The sequence below is a fragment of the Bombus pascuorum genome, chromosome 1, assembly GCF_905332965.1.
Source record: "Bombus pascuorum chromosome 1, iyBomPasc1.1, whole genome shotgun sequence".
In the NCBI taxonomy this organism is placed as follows: domain Eukaryota; kingdom Metazoa; phylum Arthropoda; class Insecta; order Hymenoptera; family Apidae; genus Bombus; species Bombus pascuorum.
In genome coordinates, this window is record NC_083488.1 from 28,222,749 (window position 1) to 28,242,285 (window position 19,537).

The following is a 19,537-nucleotide window of genomic DNA, read 5'->3' on the forward strand; positions in this document are numbered from 1 at the left end:
CTGCACTGCTCGAGATCGGTCTACCAACGTTCCTTACCGGATAGATCAGTGTTTCCCAACCGTGATAGACGAACGTTGGTCCAATCACATACATTCTACTTTGGATCATGATCGAGCGATTGAACAAGCAGTTATGAGAACTTATCATTCGTAAATTTTAATAGATTTGTAACTTTACATTGTCCAAAGGTAGAACCGAAGAAACGAGTACCTTTTTTATTACCATTTTTGCTCTTTGTAAACTTGGTGCTATTTATGCAAAAAATGGTGTACTTTAGAGAAATAAATTTCACTCACCGAAACGGCGCAAACGTCTGACTACCAACCCCGGAAGGCAGCTCCCTCGTACCTTTTCCAGTCTTCAGCTCGCAACCCCGCAGCTTCTTTCGAAAACCATGCTTCGTGCGAATCCATGGAACGCTAGAAGATGTCCTGGGAAAATTTGATCCGCATTTCTTATCGTACGACACATCTGGAATTTTCTCTTCGCTTCTCCTCGCTGACATAACCAAACCACCAGCCTCCTTAATTTTATTTTCACAACCGACTTCTCTGTTTACAATTACGTCTCGATCCACCTTTCTTTCCTTCGATTCTGTCTTTCCATTACTATTTTCGTCAACATCGATGGCCTTTTTGCTATTCACAGCCACAACTTTTGTCTCACTTTTGCAATCTGGATTGCATAGATCCTCGTGAAACTTTTCTTCGCGTTCAGTCATCTTCTGCGAAGTATCCTCTTCGTTAGAAAAAGAAGTGTTGGAGATGAAACACTTTCTCTTCTCCAGCACGAAGTCGATCGCCGTGGAGGAGATATCTCTTTCAGAATTCGACACGGACGATTTCGACAGTTCCAAGCGTGGCACCGACACTTCGCCACTCACGGTGGTATCGGCATCTTCTCGCACTGAGCTAATATCGTCCAAGTTGTACTCGATTTTATCCTCGGTCTCGTTGTAATTCACCGTTTTGGCCGATCTGTCGTTCCGAGAGAAGTCGGCCACGACCTCCTTCTTTCGTTCAGAGGTCGAAGCGCTTGAAGAATTTCGAAGGGTGAACTCGTGCAGGTTCGTGGCGACATCCTCCAGCTCGGCCACGCGTTTTTGAAGAGCAGCGATTCGACGGTCTTGCGCTTGCAGCAGATACAAGGCTTTTTGGGCTCGTTGCTCCTCGTTCAGCGCGTTCCTGAAATAATTGCAACGTTGTGATTTCAAACACTCTGTTCCTCTACATATCTGGAAATTCAATTAGCAATTTCTTTGCACTCTGTTTCCAAAAATGAATCGCTCGTCTGCCGATCGGCAAAAGCTGTTATCGATATTCAATGTACATAATCTTTGCCGGAACAAGATTCATCAAACGTTCGAAATAAAAAGCAGCGATAGTTTAATCGGTGGTGAATAAAATCGGTCGAGGGGGGTTCCGTGGTCAGGATTAAAGCGTAGAGCGGGAGCTTTTTACAGGAGTAGCGTCAATTAATATCCTACGAGGCCATTATTAACGTTCGTGGAAAGCGTCGGCGATGCTGTGCGGCGGCGAGTTCCCGACGACTTAAAGTGCTTAAGGAAACCGAAATAAATTACGCCACGGAGAGAGGTGCATATTTAATTCGAGCAATTAATGCCGTCTTGTAAAACACGCCGCTGGGGTGGCTGTTGCCTGTAGTCCTCCCTCTTTCCTGGCAGTAATGAGCCCGATAAATCAACCGGCTCTGCACTCGAAACTTCGCGGATAAACTTTCGGCTCCTGCAGTTTCTTCTTCCTTGCTACTAAACCGTGTTATTCCCGGTAGCGTTGGCAAAGTGGCCTTCGTTCCTGATAAATGCCCACGAATACTGTCATAAATGCCACTAGTACTGCCCTATCCCTATCTATTACTTCTCTCCACGGTCTTCTATATTTTACTACGTGTTATCTCGCAGCTAGATACACAGTCTCGCGAAGGTATTCGAAAGTCTGCACATACTTTTTACGAATATGTTGCGTGTGTTGTAAATTTCATTAACACTGTTGCGAGATTCGACTATCACGATGGTATCGATCAAGTTTGAAATAGATTGAAGATATTAGGTCGTCCGTGTTAAGGTTATTCAGTGGATGGAATTAAAGAAATGCGTGGGCAAACTGCAAGGTATTGAAAGTATATATATATATATATTGAATAGTAAAATACAAAATATGTGGTACTCTGTAAGCTGATCCAGATCCTCTCGCTAGCAACGTTACCCTGAGACTGAAACAACTGCCTAAACCAACGTCGGACGTGTACCGCTTATGGTCTTTCCTCGACGCATTCTTTTGTCTACGCGCTATCGATGACCTTAGGCTCTTGAGAAACCGAAGACCAGATGTAGAGTTTTCTCAGAAGTGACGATCACTTCAACAGTCCGAAAAGTTTCTTTCGTTTTATAAGGAAATAATGGATGCACAACATTTTTTATATTATTTTATCGAATTACGTATGATCCATTTTGTTCTATCAAAATAAAGATCACAACGTTTGACAGATTAGGTTTCATGTTTGTATAAAGATGCATCGTTGTAAAAGACGTGTCTGTAAAAGAAAGACACTTTTCGGACAGCCTGATACATATGTATAGGTAATTCTAAAGCATGAAAACAATTAGTCTGATTAAGCGATCTTCGCTATCTCTAACTCTAAGAGACAATTTCCAGGTTTATTTCGCCAATGAATCTTATCTTACCTTTTTAGATGCATCGCGCGATCCCCAGGTATCGGAATTAATAACGATCTCGTTCGAAGCTAATCGGCTATTCAATACAGCACTTTCTATGAAATCTAATTAAGAGGGGCCATCGGTTGGTAATCGCGTGCCACAAATCACCACGTCGCCCCCGCGGCTGAAAGACGGTGTTGTATCGCGCGAATTCTCGTCCCGTAATCCCGAGGCTTGTCTGCCCGCCCTCACGGATCTCCATGGCGATTAATTAGGCATAAAAATCTGGTCGTTTGCGAGAAAAAAAATGCCGCAGATTGCTCCACTTAATCCCCGGGCAGCCGCCTTCTGCGCTGGGGATGACGCCTCCTGACGTTCCGCTGGAAATTCATTAAAGCGATATCCCATTTATTCCGAACGACCCCTCCCACCCCGCTGCCAACCCTCTAACCGACCGAAATAACAAACGTCTAATCCGTTAATCAAATCGCCGTCGACCCTCGGAATTGCTCTTCCCTTCATTTTTCCCTTTTTTTCTTTCCATTGTTTCACGAAGACAGTAATAGTAGAAATATACCATTTTTGATGATCCGATCGTGATCTTTTTTTTAATCTTATTATAATTTTATTATACATATTGATTTTTGTATCTACCGATAGGCACAGTTTGATATCAACGAACAAATTATTGCAGCGTTTTAAAAATTAACAAAGTGAACGAGAAAAACGACGGATGAACAACACCACGAAGAAACTGCCAGATTAGCCCACATTAAACAAATTAAGAAATACATTGCTCGAAAGAAAAAACACCTCTTGAAATATGTAACGACCGCTAAGAGCGAGCAAACTATAAGGCGTTTAACCGAAGCGCGAGTTATCCCAAAGACTCGGTCCGGCAGTTGATGGGACGGGTACAAAAGGAAGCCGTTTCCGTAGCTACGAGCTCGTAATATGGCTTATTAAAATTACACGGGCACCGGTAGAGGATGGACCGGGTCTCGACCGCATCCCGTCTAGGGGCAGACCGCGACAGAGCCAAGACAGCTCGTGATCAGGGGCGGCCGGCACTGAGTCCCCGAGTCCATTCCATGGGACGATGTTGCTTTACACTAGAATCCATCCAATGACTCAACCACCGAGGATTCCTCTTCGTCGACCGCGAGGAGACGACCTTCCCGGTCGCCTCGTTGTCCTGGATTAATGTTATTGCATTCCAGACTATGCTTTTCCCCGTGAAACTTGACATATACGGTATCCGTTTTTGATAGAAACGACAATATATTTTGTAAGAAATCGAAGGTTTGGAGAAGGGAGTTACATCGCTGTTCTCGTTTTCTTAAACGTAATTAAAATTTGGGCAAAATTTTGACGAATCGAAGATGAAGTCCGATCTACCCCTGGTCGTTGTTAGAGAAATTAGCCTGACCACACGAAACTTGAGAAGAGTAGTTGACCTGGTCGTGATCTTTAACTGCGACACTGACATGTGATTTAATGTGATTTAATCGGAGGAATACTAACAGCTTTACGAAATTGCACGGGGAATAGGGTTTCAAGGGTAGTTTGGATAGTTGGTGGCTGGAATATTGAGCGGGGTGACAGTAGACGGTTTTAGGGATGGAGATTGGTGAACCTTACGAGAATAGGGGTGATTTTGTCGATGAGTAAGGGGTAAGTGAAAGTTCAGTTACACAACGAAAGTCGAGTTTAGGGACGAAGTGAATTTCCAGAAATACGTGGAATATTATTATTGATACAAAAATCTCTAATTACATACTATATATTATACATACTCGTACAATAAAACATCAATTAGAAAGCTACGATTTTCTCTGTAACTTCCATCGGTATCTGTATGTTTTCGATAATGACAATGATTACTTTGCAACGATATTCTACAACAAATTACCACATTTTATGCTAATTTTCGAATAAATTTTCAAGAAGATATAACGGTACGTAACGAGTGTATCATTACACACATCGTTTTACGTGGATAAAAGACAAAGTTGCACTTAAACTTACCCTGCTGTATCATTTAACGTTATCCTATGTCGAAAACTAAAGAAAAACGACATAACCTGCCCCAATTATATGTCACCTGTGTCTTCGCAATCAAGAAGCTATCATCAGTTCGACGTACGTGTGCTTAGCATCCTTGAATTGCGCCTATTTATCGACAATTGATAAACCAACACGACTAAAAACACGATTCTAATCGCTCGATATCACAGGTATGATGCCCATAAATTTGCCCATTTCACGGGAAATGCGGCCGGAACGAATAAATCACGGCGTGGTCGCGTCTTTTTGTTCGGCGGATAAAGAGTGACTCTCTAATAAAACCGGTTCGCCAATTTTTTCCCGGCGTTTAATTCGTTTCCTGGTTACGGTTCATAAAATGCCACCGCAGACATAAACGATTCCCTTTTTCCTTTCCTTTTTCCTTCTTGTCGTTTCCAACGAGAACTCTTTGCGGCGTCGCAGCGGTTATAAGATCTACGATGAATTTATTAAGGGATGGAAAATTTATTCCTAAATTTTCGCTATAATTTTATTTTTCCTACACTTGTACAGCTTTGCCTAACAAGTTTACTGCTAAACGAAGTTTAAGAAGTGGCCGAACGCTTCACCTTATTAAACACTTTATGGTGCATTTGATATTTTACATCGCCAGCGTGTCTATAATTAAAAGTATCGCGTATACTTTATGAATATTTACGATCGTTTATTTAATTGAAACACTGCAATTAATTTCGATATCGTCGGTGCGTTTGTGCGACCAATTGCAATGCTCCCGTAACGCTGAACGCTATTATTATTTCAATATTGTGTCATAAAATATTTTTATTTCGTCTGTGTGGATCCATAAAATCAGCTACAGCGTGTCACGGCGATCCGTGTGATTCGACGAATCGGTTGATTAAATAGCATTTCGCGGAACGCGGATGCGGCACGCCGATACCGGAAGAAAAATCGCCGCTACGACATCCGCGCGCGTACCATTGCCAGGCCACCGATATTAATTACGATAATTGCCTCCGAGATGATAAATGATCGGTTGTGGCGGGCATCTATTGAACTGGCCACCGTTCCTGTTACAGCGCGCGACAACGATCTTCGGTCGTGCCGTAATTAAAGTCGGCTAATGAAGAGTCCAGCTGGCGGATCGCGAGCCGATCGAAAACTCTTTCTGATTTTAATACGTCCTTGGCTTCGTTCGATTATCGACTGGCTGCGGCTCGTGACATTATTTATCGATGACCATCGTAACCCGCCGCGTTGAATAATATGGCTTCACCGCCGATTTACGATTGTGTCATTGCTTGTGCAAGTACTAAACGCGATCGCCTCTGATAAAGTGGTATCATTGTCGTAAATTTGAATCAGTGAGTTATTCGATCTTCGAGAAGCGCACTGCGTGGTTGTATGGTTAAAGAAGCGAAGTACTAATTGCTTCGATTGGTTCTTGGACTTTATCGTTCGTGGGGATAGGTTTGGGCCTCCTTGTTGTAGTCATTCCTCTATGTAACCAATCTACCATATTTTCAGGTAACTTTATTCCTACAAAATGACTTCTCCTCGACCAATTTAAATTCATACGTTATCTTTTCTATTTTGGAAACGCGTTATGTTTTAACGCGAATCAGGAAACATTCGCGTGGGACAATTTCTACAGGGAAACAAGTGAAGCAACTTTTTTAATCATCCCATGACTATCTTTTTCCACTGGCTCGACTCGTTCAAACGTCTAGTCGTATCCATGCTTATTGGAGAGACTGAAACGACGAGTTCCGATAGCTAGAACGTCCTTCCTTGGTTGAAAATAAAAGCGTGTCGAAAAGCGGCCGTTCCATTAGTCGTTCGCCGTGAACCGATGTCGATCCCAGGCAGAAGAACTGTCCGGTCGCGGTGAGTCGGCTAATCTTCCGATTCACACGAGGCAAGGACGTGGAACGGCCTCTTGAAAGGTACCCCGAGACGGCGACGCGGATCATCCTTCTTGCCACCGCATTTACAATCGTTAGCGAGCCTCCTCGGGAATCGTTTAGCGTAATTACGCCTCTTGTCACGCTGCGGCGCGGCCGACGACCGATGCCTGACCGCCTTATTTTTTGATACGCCACGCCATCTACTTGATGGATATGGATACTGGATGGTTGGTGATCTTCTGCGACGAATTACGGGCGACCCTCCAGTCAAACGATTAACGCTTTGATACTTTTGTGTCTGACTTTTATGTCGACTCGATGCTAATCGTTGAAAAATGTCCGAACAAAACGGTAGTTTTTTTATAAAATGAAAAAAATGGTCCAGCTGATCCTTGCGGAACATTCGGAGACTGGTTCGAGCAAGTTGAAGTCGTTTTGTCGCAGAAAGTTGAGAGTACGCATGTGCGTAGAAATGCGATTTTTCTGAAAAGCGAACGATACGAAAAAAGCGATGATGATCTGATGATTCAAAAAGATTGTTTTAATCCAAGAAAATAGAATTTTCATAGAAATAATTGCATCGTTCAAAAGATATTCCACTAGCAATTTTATTACGAATGTTTTCGAGTCCTCATTTTCGCGCGTTTCCTTCAATTCCCTTGGTACGTAGCCGATTTCTTCCACCGATCGTAAACACGAATTGCAACGAGAACAATCGGATGCCTCCGACCATCGTGCATCACGCTATAACATAGCGGACATAATCGTCGGTTAATTCGTTGACCAGCGAACAAAGGACGTGTCCGAGATCGATACAAAGTCACCGTTTCGCAATGGTGCGACGAAAACCGATCCCTCGCCTCGCCGATTTTACCCTGCCGTTTTTGCCACTGGCTTTTAAGTTCGTTGCGATTTCTTTTCGCCATGTCGCGGACGGCTATTATGCGGCTGATAATAGCGGTTGGCAAGTTAAATACAGCGGGGACGCGTTTTTGTGGGAAACCGGCGAGGAACTTCTTACGAATGGTGATATCGCGCGAAGATGGAGAGACTCGAAGGGACGTGGTCGAGTTTTTTCGAGCGTTCTGGATATTGGTAACTCATAGAGGAATGTACGGGTGCTTGAGGAATGTACGAATGATCAGAATGGGAAAAATATAATTCTGAAAAACTGGCGGAAGCTGTACAACCTATCGGAACAATCGAACGAGATAATTACTTGGAAGTTGAACGTACTGCAAAGACCCCAGAGGATGTCTATCGTTGGCGAGGTTGGCGTGCGAGCGTATTAAACGGACAGATCAAACGACAAGACAAGAAGACTCCTCCGACTGCGAGAAGGAGTATCATCGATCGACGTGTATTTCATCGGCGGTAATTACATAACGTCACCGGGATAGAAAGTATCGAGAGAGCTTGTTCTTTCTTCCCTAGAGAGAGTATGAGGGAAGAGGAGGGCCGGTCCCAGTCCCGGTCGACCCGTTCCTTTTACAGGGCTGCCCCCTTAACGATCTCTCGCGCGATACCGCCTAATGACTAGCGCGCCCGCTCGCGCTCACGCGGCCATCTTCCCGTGTCCCGATACGGCATTCGAAGAAAAGCACCGGGCATCCGTCAGAGACTTCTCTGTGCCAGAAATCGAGCTGCAAGTCACGCCGAGAGAAGGGTGAGAGAAGAGCTTCCGAGATCGCTGCCATATACTCTTCGTCCGTGTGTTTGCCCTTTTCTCTTCCTTTATCGAACAGCAGTCCTGGCTCTCTTCTTTCCATCTCACGACGGCGTCGTGCCACCTCGAGCGGCTGCTTCTTTTAGGCCATCACTACCGAAGAAGCGCCGAGGAATCCACCTTATTGACAGGTTCACGGCTCCCGAAGATATTCTTCTGCTAAGGTATACGCGGCACGTATTTCCTTTCTTCGTAGCGTGGTTTCCTTCGCTGCCGACTCGCGACCCACCACCTCCTACCCTCCCATTCAACCTCGAAATAGAAGGCTGAAAGGGTTCGCCGGATGACTGAGTCTATTTTTGAGATCGGTTCACCGAGCTGGGTCGTTCGAGAGATTAATGGATCTTTGAGAAATCGGTTTGGTTTGGACTTGCTGAAAGATTGGTCGAAAAGGTGGCAGTAAGTTGTTTGAAAATGAGTGACACTCACCGCCGTCTTCTCAAGTCCTCAAGTCACACTTTCGTCGCTGGTGTGCCTAGACGAGTACATATCTTGGAATCTTTCCAGCAAATGCCAACGTTATCGATCCCCAACAAATCCTAAGATGCGATAAATTACGAGAAATCTTTACCGTAGACTCTAGACTGCCATGGACCGCCGACTGTCCACTCGATCCATAAACAGTCAATTGTTACCAACTTTCATATTCGATATAATCGACGATCGAACGCGACTAACCGACTCAACACGTGCCTGGAACAAGCCGCGGCCGTATATCCTACGTGACCAGACCTCGAAGGAGCCGCGACGAATGAGAACCCGAACGACGACACCGAAGAACGAAGCAGCGGAAACGGTCTGTTGGAGGAGAGAGGGTATACGGCTGGCCATTAACACCTCTCGGACAAATCACTCGATTTTCTCGGACGATTTTCCCGCAGCACGTCCGGCAAATAAGAAAACACGATGTATCACCCGTGGGACACGGACGAAGGCGAAGGGCGGAAAGGGAGGTGGTTTACTGCTTGCCGGTAATGACGAAACAGATGGCCTCCTGCGGGACAAGGAAGCACGGCAAAGGAGTTGTACGTGTGTCCCGCAGGAAGAGGGGTCAGACTCGAGGAAGCTTGATGAAGTGCCGCCATTATCGGTACAGGACAAAACCCACTTCTGCCTGGACGTTCAGCGACTTTATTACCCGCGAACACACGCTTCCATCGGTCCTATACCACCGCCCGAACTGTCATTCTCCGCTTGAACTACGAGCTTAACGAGCTTACCCACTATCGAGCCCTTCGCTTCGAGACAACGTCGCAAACATCGCTATTGCTCGAATCCCTATACGTGTTCGGTACCTTCCTTCTCTTTGTGTTTCAAGCAAGTTAGAAATCGTCTGGTGGAAAAGTCTTGGCTACTCCATTTCGAACTTATAACAAATATTAACCCTTTGCACTCGGAATTTTATTTCAATTTCGTCACCAGCAGCTCCTAATGTTTTTAAGTGTTTTATTTGAAATTTACTTTAACTAAAAAAATAGAACAATTTAAATAAATAAAGGAAGAAGAAAATTCACTTAAATACCAGTTTTATTCACACTATTGTTGTATTTTGTAATTCTTAAGTGTATGATATATCTTGAAACAATTTCCAGGATGCAATCCTGCTTTTCTTTCGTACGTTTCGCAAAAAAAGGTGGACATGAAAGAATGTCGAGTGGGGCTCGACAAAGGAGCTTCTGAGATAGAAATTATAGGAGTGCAAAGGGTCAAAGGTGGTCCCACTGAACGTCTATGACCTTATTAACGTAACGAATAATCGATCGTTTAAATACTTTGCGATGTGCTTGAAATAACGAACCGTCGATCGCTGCGTGTCGCTGCGTCGACGAGCATCGCTCTTCAATGTTTCGATTTAAGGTCTCTCTGTATTCTTATATCTATGTCAAGGTCCGATAAACCGTCGCACGCTCTCATCCTTGTCCAATACATTAACCGCGTAATTATTCGCGGAACCAGTTGCGCGTAATTACACCATGGGAAATAACCATCGGGCGTCTGCCGAATGCAAAGTATTAATTGCAGTGGAAATGTCAATAATCCTCGATACTCTGCAGTTCGTAATTTATGCTGTCTGAGGTGATGCGACTAATTTATCGCGCGAAATTGCAGATGACCTAGGTAGAAGATACTCGATGTCGACGTACATGGAATACGTAAGTATCGCAGCCGCTTGCACCGATGATCAACCGTATGGACATTTCTTCCCTCCTCGATCAACTTATCAAGCAGTCACCTGAAATTTGTGCCCTTGCAAGGTTGCACGGAGTCAAAAGAACGTAGAAACGAAAATTAACTTAAGAAAAGATATTACAACGATCGTACGACGAGAAATTCGCAAGGTGACAAGTACGTAAAAATCGAGATGACTTCGCATGGCAGCTAAATAGATCTAATTCAGCTGGTGCACGGTAGTTTTTGCGGCTAAATAATCACGCGGCAAACTTGTTGGTATTCGCTCAATTAGTCACGCGATATTAAGCTGGTGGATGGAAGCGAGGAGCTTCTTTTCAGCGGCTATGGAACGCTCGCACCAACTTATCAGTCATGTAACCAACATTTTACCTAGCTGGTTATGTGGCGGAACAGCCTGTTTGACCGCTTTCGAATCGATTATAGCATTTTCTAAATCTAAATTGACGCATAAATCCATTTTTGCCATGGGAAAATGTTCCTACTTGACACGTCGATGCCATAGCGTATACGCCATTGGCTAGTTAACGTTTTAAAGGGGAAAAATAAATTTCAAGGAGAACCGAATTCTCAATGCAATTGGCCGCGATATCGTTTTCATTTCACTTCGTATCGAGCACACGATGCTTTCTCGAGTAACGAGTAATTAACGAGCTGGCACGAAGACACTGAGAGCAGCTGCGTCAACGAGGAAGAAACAGCTTGCCGCGACTGATAACCGCACGGTACGTTAAGGAGGAAAAGGGAAACGAACGAACTTCCGTCGAGCTGTTTCAAATTTATTGCTCTACTCTACCTAGTTCGACGGAGCGCCGCCAACAGCAAGGTCTCCCTCAGATAATTACGTAATCAGAATTGTATTCGACTCGTTATTGCCCCATAAGTAGGCCTTAATTTATACGCGGCGCGCACTTATAATATTCCGTCGGCGAGTCTCATTACGACTTTCTCTGTTCGTCGAGGCGCGCGGCGTGTTCCCGCGTGCGCGATTTATCGCATTGCCGCCCGAATGAAATCCATTACAGATGGATATACGATCGTGTTTGTATGGGTATATAGGCAGAAATATAAACGCGAATCACCGTTTCGCGATGTTCCCCTGACGCGGCTATGCAGCGATGGGCGCAAGTAGCTCACGCGTAACTTTGGACATATTGCGTTTAAACGATTTCTAAGTATCGGCTCATTTCGTGAGTAACGCAGTTCCTCTTCGGATGTATATCGAATTATATTATACTATATCGTATCAAGAGCATGAATTAAATGTTGTATAGGGAGGGATCGTCTAGAAGTACTTTCTAGGAGTTTTAATGAGGACTTAACTTCTATATATTTTAGATATATTTTAGATATATTTTAGATAGAAATATATCTCAGATTTACATATTCAGTTTAGTTTACATTATATATTACGTTGTCTGGAAAATGTCTTTCGTTTTATAAGGAAATAATAGACGCACAATGTTCTTTCCTTTATATTAGTTAATTGAATTATGCACGAACATAATAACAGAAATAGAACGAAATGGGTCATACCTAATTCAATAAAATAATATGAAACAAAATTTATTATTCATCTGGTATCACCTTACGAAACGAAAGAAACTTTTCGGACAACGTTATATATATCTGTCGGTCTAATTTTGGTATCTAAACTTTCTATAGTTACAGATTGCAATTGTCAGGAAGATGGAAGTAGGTAAGTAAAAAAGATACAACACATCGTCACATTCTGAAGCATTTTGAGAAGCGTAGAAATGGAGAAGGTTGCCGGATCTTATGGGCATTTATTCTCAGGCTCGAACGAGAGAAACGGATCGGATCGGACCGTTAAGGGTTAAATGTAGATCGATTGGTGTCCGCCACTCACCGTTATCCGTCAGCCAAATAAAACAGGATCACCAAGCGCGGAGAGAAAGAGACAGAGGGGCAAACGAGAGGCTACTAAATTGGATCGAAGGCGCGTGGCGCACATGCCCGGTCGTGCATAACCACCGGGGCAAAAAGTATCCGCGATCTTGTACGAACGTCCGCAAAGTATCATTCGTTCCTGTATCACCGAGGACGTCGTAGCTTGCGGTTGATTCGTACGTCCAACGATTTCCTTCGATTTCTGTGTAAACGAGAACGTTCCGATTTCGAAACGCTATTGCCGCACGATTTAACGTACGTGAATTTTAGTCGATGTTTACGAGAAAACCGTAGGTAAATCGTAAACCGTTGCCGCATATATAAATATCTTTTTTCGATGTTACGTTCCAGTCAAAAGTCTACCTACATCACCGCAGTCGAAAACGAATTTTTCCATCACGATCGTCGTAAAACGGAGTCTACAGACGCTGGAGATGGGGAAGCAACCGTCGCCAGGGTAAAAGACAACGATCACGGTGAATTCCGACACGGAGACAGGCATGAGGCCTGCGTCCAGGTTCGCGTGTAACGAGCAACAACAAACGAGATCGTCGCACCGAAAAACTTTATGAACGGTTTATGAGCGCAATAATCCGCTCGCGAGTAACACAATACAGGCTAATTATAGAGGACGAGGTCCAGGCTGGCCGACAGGCATTAACGTACGCGTTAAACTCACGGCCACGACAGCCTGGGTGGCTTCCCTATTTTCGTCTTTTTTTCCTTCCTTTCTTCCACCTCTCTTTTTCTCTTCCTCTCTGTCCCACCGACGGTTACCTCGCACTTTGATCATCGGCGACGCTAATGCGTCTCTGTTATTTCAGTCCTTATCCCTGTCAGCTAGATCCCGACGAAACGCGCGGTACCAACTTTTTCGATTCGTGTAAACCGATCTCGTACGTCGCGCACCGAGAAACGACCTATCAAGGAACGAAAATTCACCTTTCATGACAGAAGTTTACCTTCTTATGGACTTGTCACGCGAGACTCGCTGTGACGCCTATTTAACGCCGATCTTGCGACGATTTGCAAGCTGGAAAAAATTATTGTTTTCTTAGAGAAGGGAGAGACTTTTCACGGTTCTTTCTGGTGGACGTGACGCGTTATTTCTCAACGATGCTCGTGCGCGATATATTATTTCGTACAAATCGATCCTCCGCTTTTCGAATTAATGGACGACGAGTAAATTGCGCGATTTTCGCTGAAACTTCTTTTGGTTGATCGTTTAACCCTCAACTTGAACCGAGACACGGGCTGGGAAATTTAATTACGATATCGCGAAATGATATTGCTCGGTCTCGCACGCATGCGAGCGAATGGCAATAGCTGGTAATTGATACATCCAGCCGGGCATTAATTATTCCCGAGCGAAACGAATCTGCTGTTCCAAGACAGAAACGACCAATCCGGTACTTTTATAACTCGTGATATGCGTGTTCGAACACGGTAAAACGGTCAAAGTACATATAACATTTTGTTTCTATTGCTCGTCTTCGTTCGTCGCTTTTCATCTTGTGCAGCTTTCGAGGCGAGGGAGAGATCGATTCGAGAGGGGTAGGCAGGTTGCAAGTTGCCTGGCAAAAAATGAAAACGATTTGCGGTCGGCATTACGGTTGAAATCGAGTTTCGAGCCGAGTTTTTCTCGGAACCTCCTTCGTTCGACCGCAAATCGCTTCAATTTTTCCGCGTCGCGCGATGCGTTTCGCGAAACGAACATTAATACTCGAATCCGCCGCTGCAATCGTCTCGACCGCTATGTAAAATGGCTCTATCCAACCCTCTTGGAAAATTCCTCGAACGTTTCACAGCCGCTACGTCATTTTTCATAACGTCGTTCATTTTGATAACGTCGCACGAATGCGAGTGCAACTCGATCTTCGATCTAACGCCGTTAAATAGCTTTGAATGTTGTTCCTCGATTCTTTCAAACCTGCAAAGTTTGCTCGTAAAAGAGTTCTAATTAGAAAGAGAGTGATAGAATTGAAAAATTGTATCTTCTTTCTTAGAATATCGTCTTGAAAAGAAGCGAATAAAGAAAAGTAAGTGTTCGATGCTAACTTATTAATTGCGACGAAATGGGAGACGAACGTTCGAAGGATTTAATTATAATCCAGTGGCTGGTGAAGGTAGGGACAAGGTCGAATTCTTTCGATGACCTTTGGCTTCGTGGAAGGAGCCCCGGTGATTCAATTTATTTTCGAGTTTTTCTGCGCTCCAACGTATTAACATTCGTCTCGCGGAGACGGTATCAATTACAGTGACTGATCGAGGGAGGTGGAGAAACAAAAATCCGTCCCTTCTGCCGGAGTGCTCGCTTGGTTTGCAAATCGGAGACAAGGTCGCGTAGAATATACGCTCGCCAGAAGTTTTCCTCGATACCGTGATACAGTAAGTTTATTTATCAAGAGAGATTTGCTTCTAAATCGAGTTAAAACAAAGACTCGATCCTCAAAGTAGTCGATATCATAATACACGTGTATTATATACAACACACAACCGCGTGAAAAAAAGCTATGCAGCAAGTGATTAAGTTTGTACATAACAAGTTTCAGTAACACGGCCGATCGCACGCAACGAATAATGCGAATGAATGCAAACGAACTACGAAAGCGAGTAATTACTCTTTCGTGCGTAGGTTTTACGGCACGGAGAAACTTACAACTTACAACCAGTTATAAACATTACGTATTATGTATTAGAACAGACAAATGACGAATGTCAGACACAACCTTCTAAGTCAACACTACACACTCCATTATACGATTTATGCGAGGTGGAGAAGTCGGCGGATTTTCTCATAACCGATACATTCTTACGCGTGTAGTGGAGCTCTGAGTAAATGTCAATGCTGTCAGTTGATTATACAGATACGTACCTACGGATACTTAGAGATCTTTCAGCAGATATTGCGTACAAATGTTTTCAGATAACAGAATACCGAATACGTTTGTTAAAAATATCACACAATAGCGTAGGGTATTTGCAGAACGACTACCCTTTGTTCCTGTTTGCGTTATGGTATTTTGATTGATTGAATTTTAGATATATCGTTGTTTTGTATTTTTATGGTAATATAGAAAGTGAATCTTTCGGAATCGTGGAATGGAACACGAAGGTGAAGTTACACTTTCTTCCACTCTGCGAATTACGTAATTGGTAACCTCTAGCTTCAAAAAATTGCGAAGACCAGCAAAGAGCTAAATCGAACAAATAGCTCTCGTAGATCGTGTATTTCTTAAATATTGCTCGCGTGTACTAAGTACCGGTACAAGTACTAAAGCGTAAAATTTTATATCCGTCGCGTTCGTGTTGCTCGACGATAAACATTACATCTAAGAGTATTACATTAAACCAACGCGGAATTACACGATTGTACATAACGCTAGGCACTTAAAATGGTTTTTTAAACTTTAAACCAACACCTAACAAATCTGCCTCTGACCGCGATAAGTACGAACGTCCGCGTCCTCGGAACGATAATGGAGAACGAGTCGATCGCGTGAGACAAGCGAGATTACCTCGAGTAATCGCACGTGAAGGAGCCAGCGATCCGACGTTGGAAGGCGGGTCGTCGGTGAAACTACAAAAACCATCACCCTTGTCGTGGGTGACGGGGCGATTTCGACGACCCTCGTTTTGTAAACTAGGCGCGAGGGAATTTCCAGCTAAAAAGCGGGTGATTAATGATCCTCCTGCTTCTAAAAAGGTCGTCGCGTCCCTCCGGCTGTCCCCCTGCCTCTTCCGCCGTGACCGTGCCAGTTCCTTAGGGCTGCCAGGACTAGTAATTGATTCCGGATTACTTGTCGCCGACAAGAAACACGACCATCGCGAGATCACTCTTGACATCGCGTCACGGTGTAATCTGTACGCGTTCCCCGTCACGCACAGGAATTATTCCACACCGGACACTCCTTTGCTCTGCGTCTTCCTACCTCTATATAGCGTTTTATGTGGAGATTATCTCGAATCGAGATGTAATTTTTGATGATACGGTTCTTTTGCAAGGTTTGTTAACCCGCCGCAAGACAGGACGAGCTACCTTCTTCTTGTGGAAGTAGGTAGATATATTTAGAGGGTGTCGCACATAAAAGTGTCGCCAGGAAGGTTCAGGATTTTCTTCGAAGCGTATGAAGATCGTGGTGATCTGTATTTCGAAGAGAGCGTGTAATCCAAGTCGTAAAGGAGAAATAGTCTAAATCGTCTAGCATCTATTCGACTTCCCTCGCAGCATCCATCCACCTGCACCAAATCCAAGCAACAAGCGCACGATCGCGCAAAAACGTGAATATGTTGGCGCGATCAACAGCTCGTCACGTTCAACTGGTCTTCCACTTCCTGCCCCGCGATGTCATTAAAAGCATCGTGAATATTTCACGTTGCAATGCTAGACGACTTACCCTGCGCACCACGCTCCCCTTATTACACACGCCATACTCATTTCAGCGAAGATAGAATCAAAAAGAAGGCTCGGTCACGCTTCACGCTCGTGTCAAATCGCAAACGTGAACGAATCGTGGATAGCTCGGGACAAGAAGCGCGCGTTCCGTGGCGCGACGCGCGCTGGCAAGAAGAAACGAAGACGGAGATGCGAACGCGCGACTCGCGAGAGCCGCGACTACTTACATTGTATCGTAGCAAAAACAGCCGAGAGGATCGACCGTTAGCCTGATCGCCGAGGCGGTTTTTCGTGGGGCCAGGAAACGGTTCGAGGTGACGAGGGTAATATTTCAAAGCTCGTTGAGTGCTCGGGCGAGGAGCGTGCACGCGGAATGCCGGCAGTAATTTGAACAAACGTACGACAACGTCTCATTTGTCAGGCGCGTGTGACGCGACCGACACCGGGGCCCTAACGCGCCAGAAATACCGTCGATGGACACTTTTTCTCCCCTTCCACGATCGTTGCTTCTCTCCTTCGTTCCATCCTGCTGTCTCGTGGTTCGCGCGCTCGAGGAATTCGATCGTAATGAGCTTCGCGATGTCAAAAGGTTCTTGTCCCCCTCCTGGAACGAGTCGCGATCACACGACGGTAGGATGATTGAACGACCAGAGACTTTATTCTGGGTAACTATCCTAGAGGTCGTATCTACGAACTCACGTATCCACGTGTTCATACAGAAATCCGTTTATTTAGACGAAAGTTTAGGTAATGCTCGATCAAATGATTTTCTGTTCGTTGACTCTACTTACGACTACACCGTAGACTTTCACGAAAATTCATATTTTCGGGAGTATAATTAAAAAAGATAGAGTCTTGGCAGAAAGATTGTCTGCTGTTAAGTATTACAGAGAGCACTACACTTTGGATGTTTTATATATATTCTCATATTATATGCGTTTTGAAATTTTAACGGATCTAACTTTCATGCGAAATCTCGATGTTCCATTCGCTCTACCAATAAAGCAAAAATCTTCAGCGTTATAAAAAAGTTCTGCCTTCAAACTATCCCAAACAACGTCCCGAACGTTCATCACAAAGTATCGAGAGTTCTCGCTCGCAAAGCGGGTCGACTCCAAGAGTAAACTCGATGTTGACCCGATGGCGTACAGTCAAAGCGTCCAGCCAGAATTTTTACTTTGAAATCTCGCTGGTACATAACGGATAGGCGAGCGTGTTCGCGATGAGAGGCAGATTGGCCGGTGTTTGCGATGAGCAAACGCTGCTAATTAAAATCCCTTCTCGGTCGGTAATCAACGAATGCCTTTAGGCTACGAGCGTGGTCAACGATCCTCGACCCTTCAACCCCTTTTTCTCGAGAAACCAAAGAATCAACTGAACTCGATCGGCCTCGCGGCTTCTTTCTCGCAGAACTACATAGATACATTCTTCTCTTACCTGAAGATGCAGCTCTCGATCTTCTTCGCGAGGCTCCTTGGTGAGCATTCCGCGGGGCTGCGCGAGTGAGGGTCGTCGGGCATCGTCTGCAAACAGAAATTGCGAAATTGGAAATATCTTTTCATTTGTTCGTTTAGTAATTAACGCGTTACAAGAAAGAGTTACGTTGATGACGATGATAAAAGGAAAGCTGTCAGTAATGTGCCTAGAACTTGGTTGACGAATATTTTTAAGTCTTTTTCTACTATACGGTTAACCTTTTCACATCTCCACGAGTTGCTATCATTGTTATCAAGGAAAAATTAGAGAGGAAATAATAAATTAACTGTTAATATACAGACAACATTCGTGTGTAGAGTCCTACTGTTATTTCAGTGACGAGCGTTGGAGAGAAAGCATGTTCGACATAATTTTTCGTGTCCCACATGATGTTTGGCAAGTCGCGTCGCCGGTCGGCTCATAAATTATCTCGAAGGAACGAGGGTAGAAGACGAGCTATACGGTATTCGCTTTATTTTAGAGCAATGATATAGCATATGGTTTCGGAAAGCTGAACACTCGTCATCCACTTCCGCGTGATGTACTTACGAGCGAATCTTATTTTTCGTGGGTAACATAGTTATGGTCTGGCGCCTAAGCAGACAGATCGCTAACTTCCGAGGCGTTAACCCATCCACGGATTCAAATTCCAAGTCACCCCGCCCCATCAAGTTTTTGCCACGGTTCTCTTGCAATTCAAAGATTCGACAATTTTAGATTTTAAAGATCGAAACATTAAGAAATTTGAAAATTCGAGTATTCAGAAATTTAAAAATCCAAATATTCGCTTTACTATTCTCGAACGGATACATAAACCCAAACACGTGCTACATTTAAAGGGTAAAAATTCTGTTAAAACACTCCTCCTGAGAGAAAATCTCTCGATACCAACGATAAATTCGCATCTCAGACGAACGAATAAGAAGAGAGGTTAAAGCTTGAGAGAAGCTAAGCTCTGCCCGATGAAATTCCGATCAACCGCAGCTAGGAACGTAGGTAGCATCTGCGCGACAAGGATCGGTTGAAACCCGGCACCCCGAAAATTTTTACCTCTAAGCAAGCAGCGTGCTCGAGATGATATCTTGGCTCGATGCATCCATCCCTGAGGTTGTAGGAAAGAGTTGGCCGGAGCAAGGCTATTAATAATCGTCGTGTAGAAGGCGCGTGCTGCCGGCGACGGTCGTGTGTCGCATAACGGGTGGCGCGGAACGTTTGTTTGCTCGCG

The 19,537-nt window shown here is 44.4% G+C and overlaps 1 protein-coding gene across 1 annotated transcript in view; it reads right to left on the reverse strand.

Annotated features, from left to right (window-relative positions):
• Positions 1 to 19,537, reverse strand: part of LOC132909692 (uncharacterized) — a 179,505-nt gene that overhangs the window by 151,355 nt on the left and 8,613 nt on the right. Inside the window, exons 2-3 of the mRNA XM_060964653.1 lie at positions 18,274 to 18,359; positions 298 to 1,185 (exon numbers count right to left, since the gene is read on the reverse strand). Of these exons, the coding sequence (XP_060820636.1) occupies positions 298 to 1,185; positions 18,274 to 18,356 (971 nt within the window). The 5' untranslated portion in view covers positions 18,357 to 18,359. The remainder of the gene's footprint in view (positions 1 to 297; positions 1,186 to 18,273; positions 18,360 to 19,537) is intronic.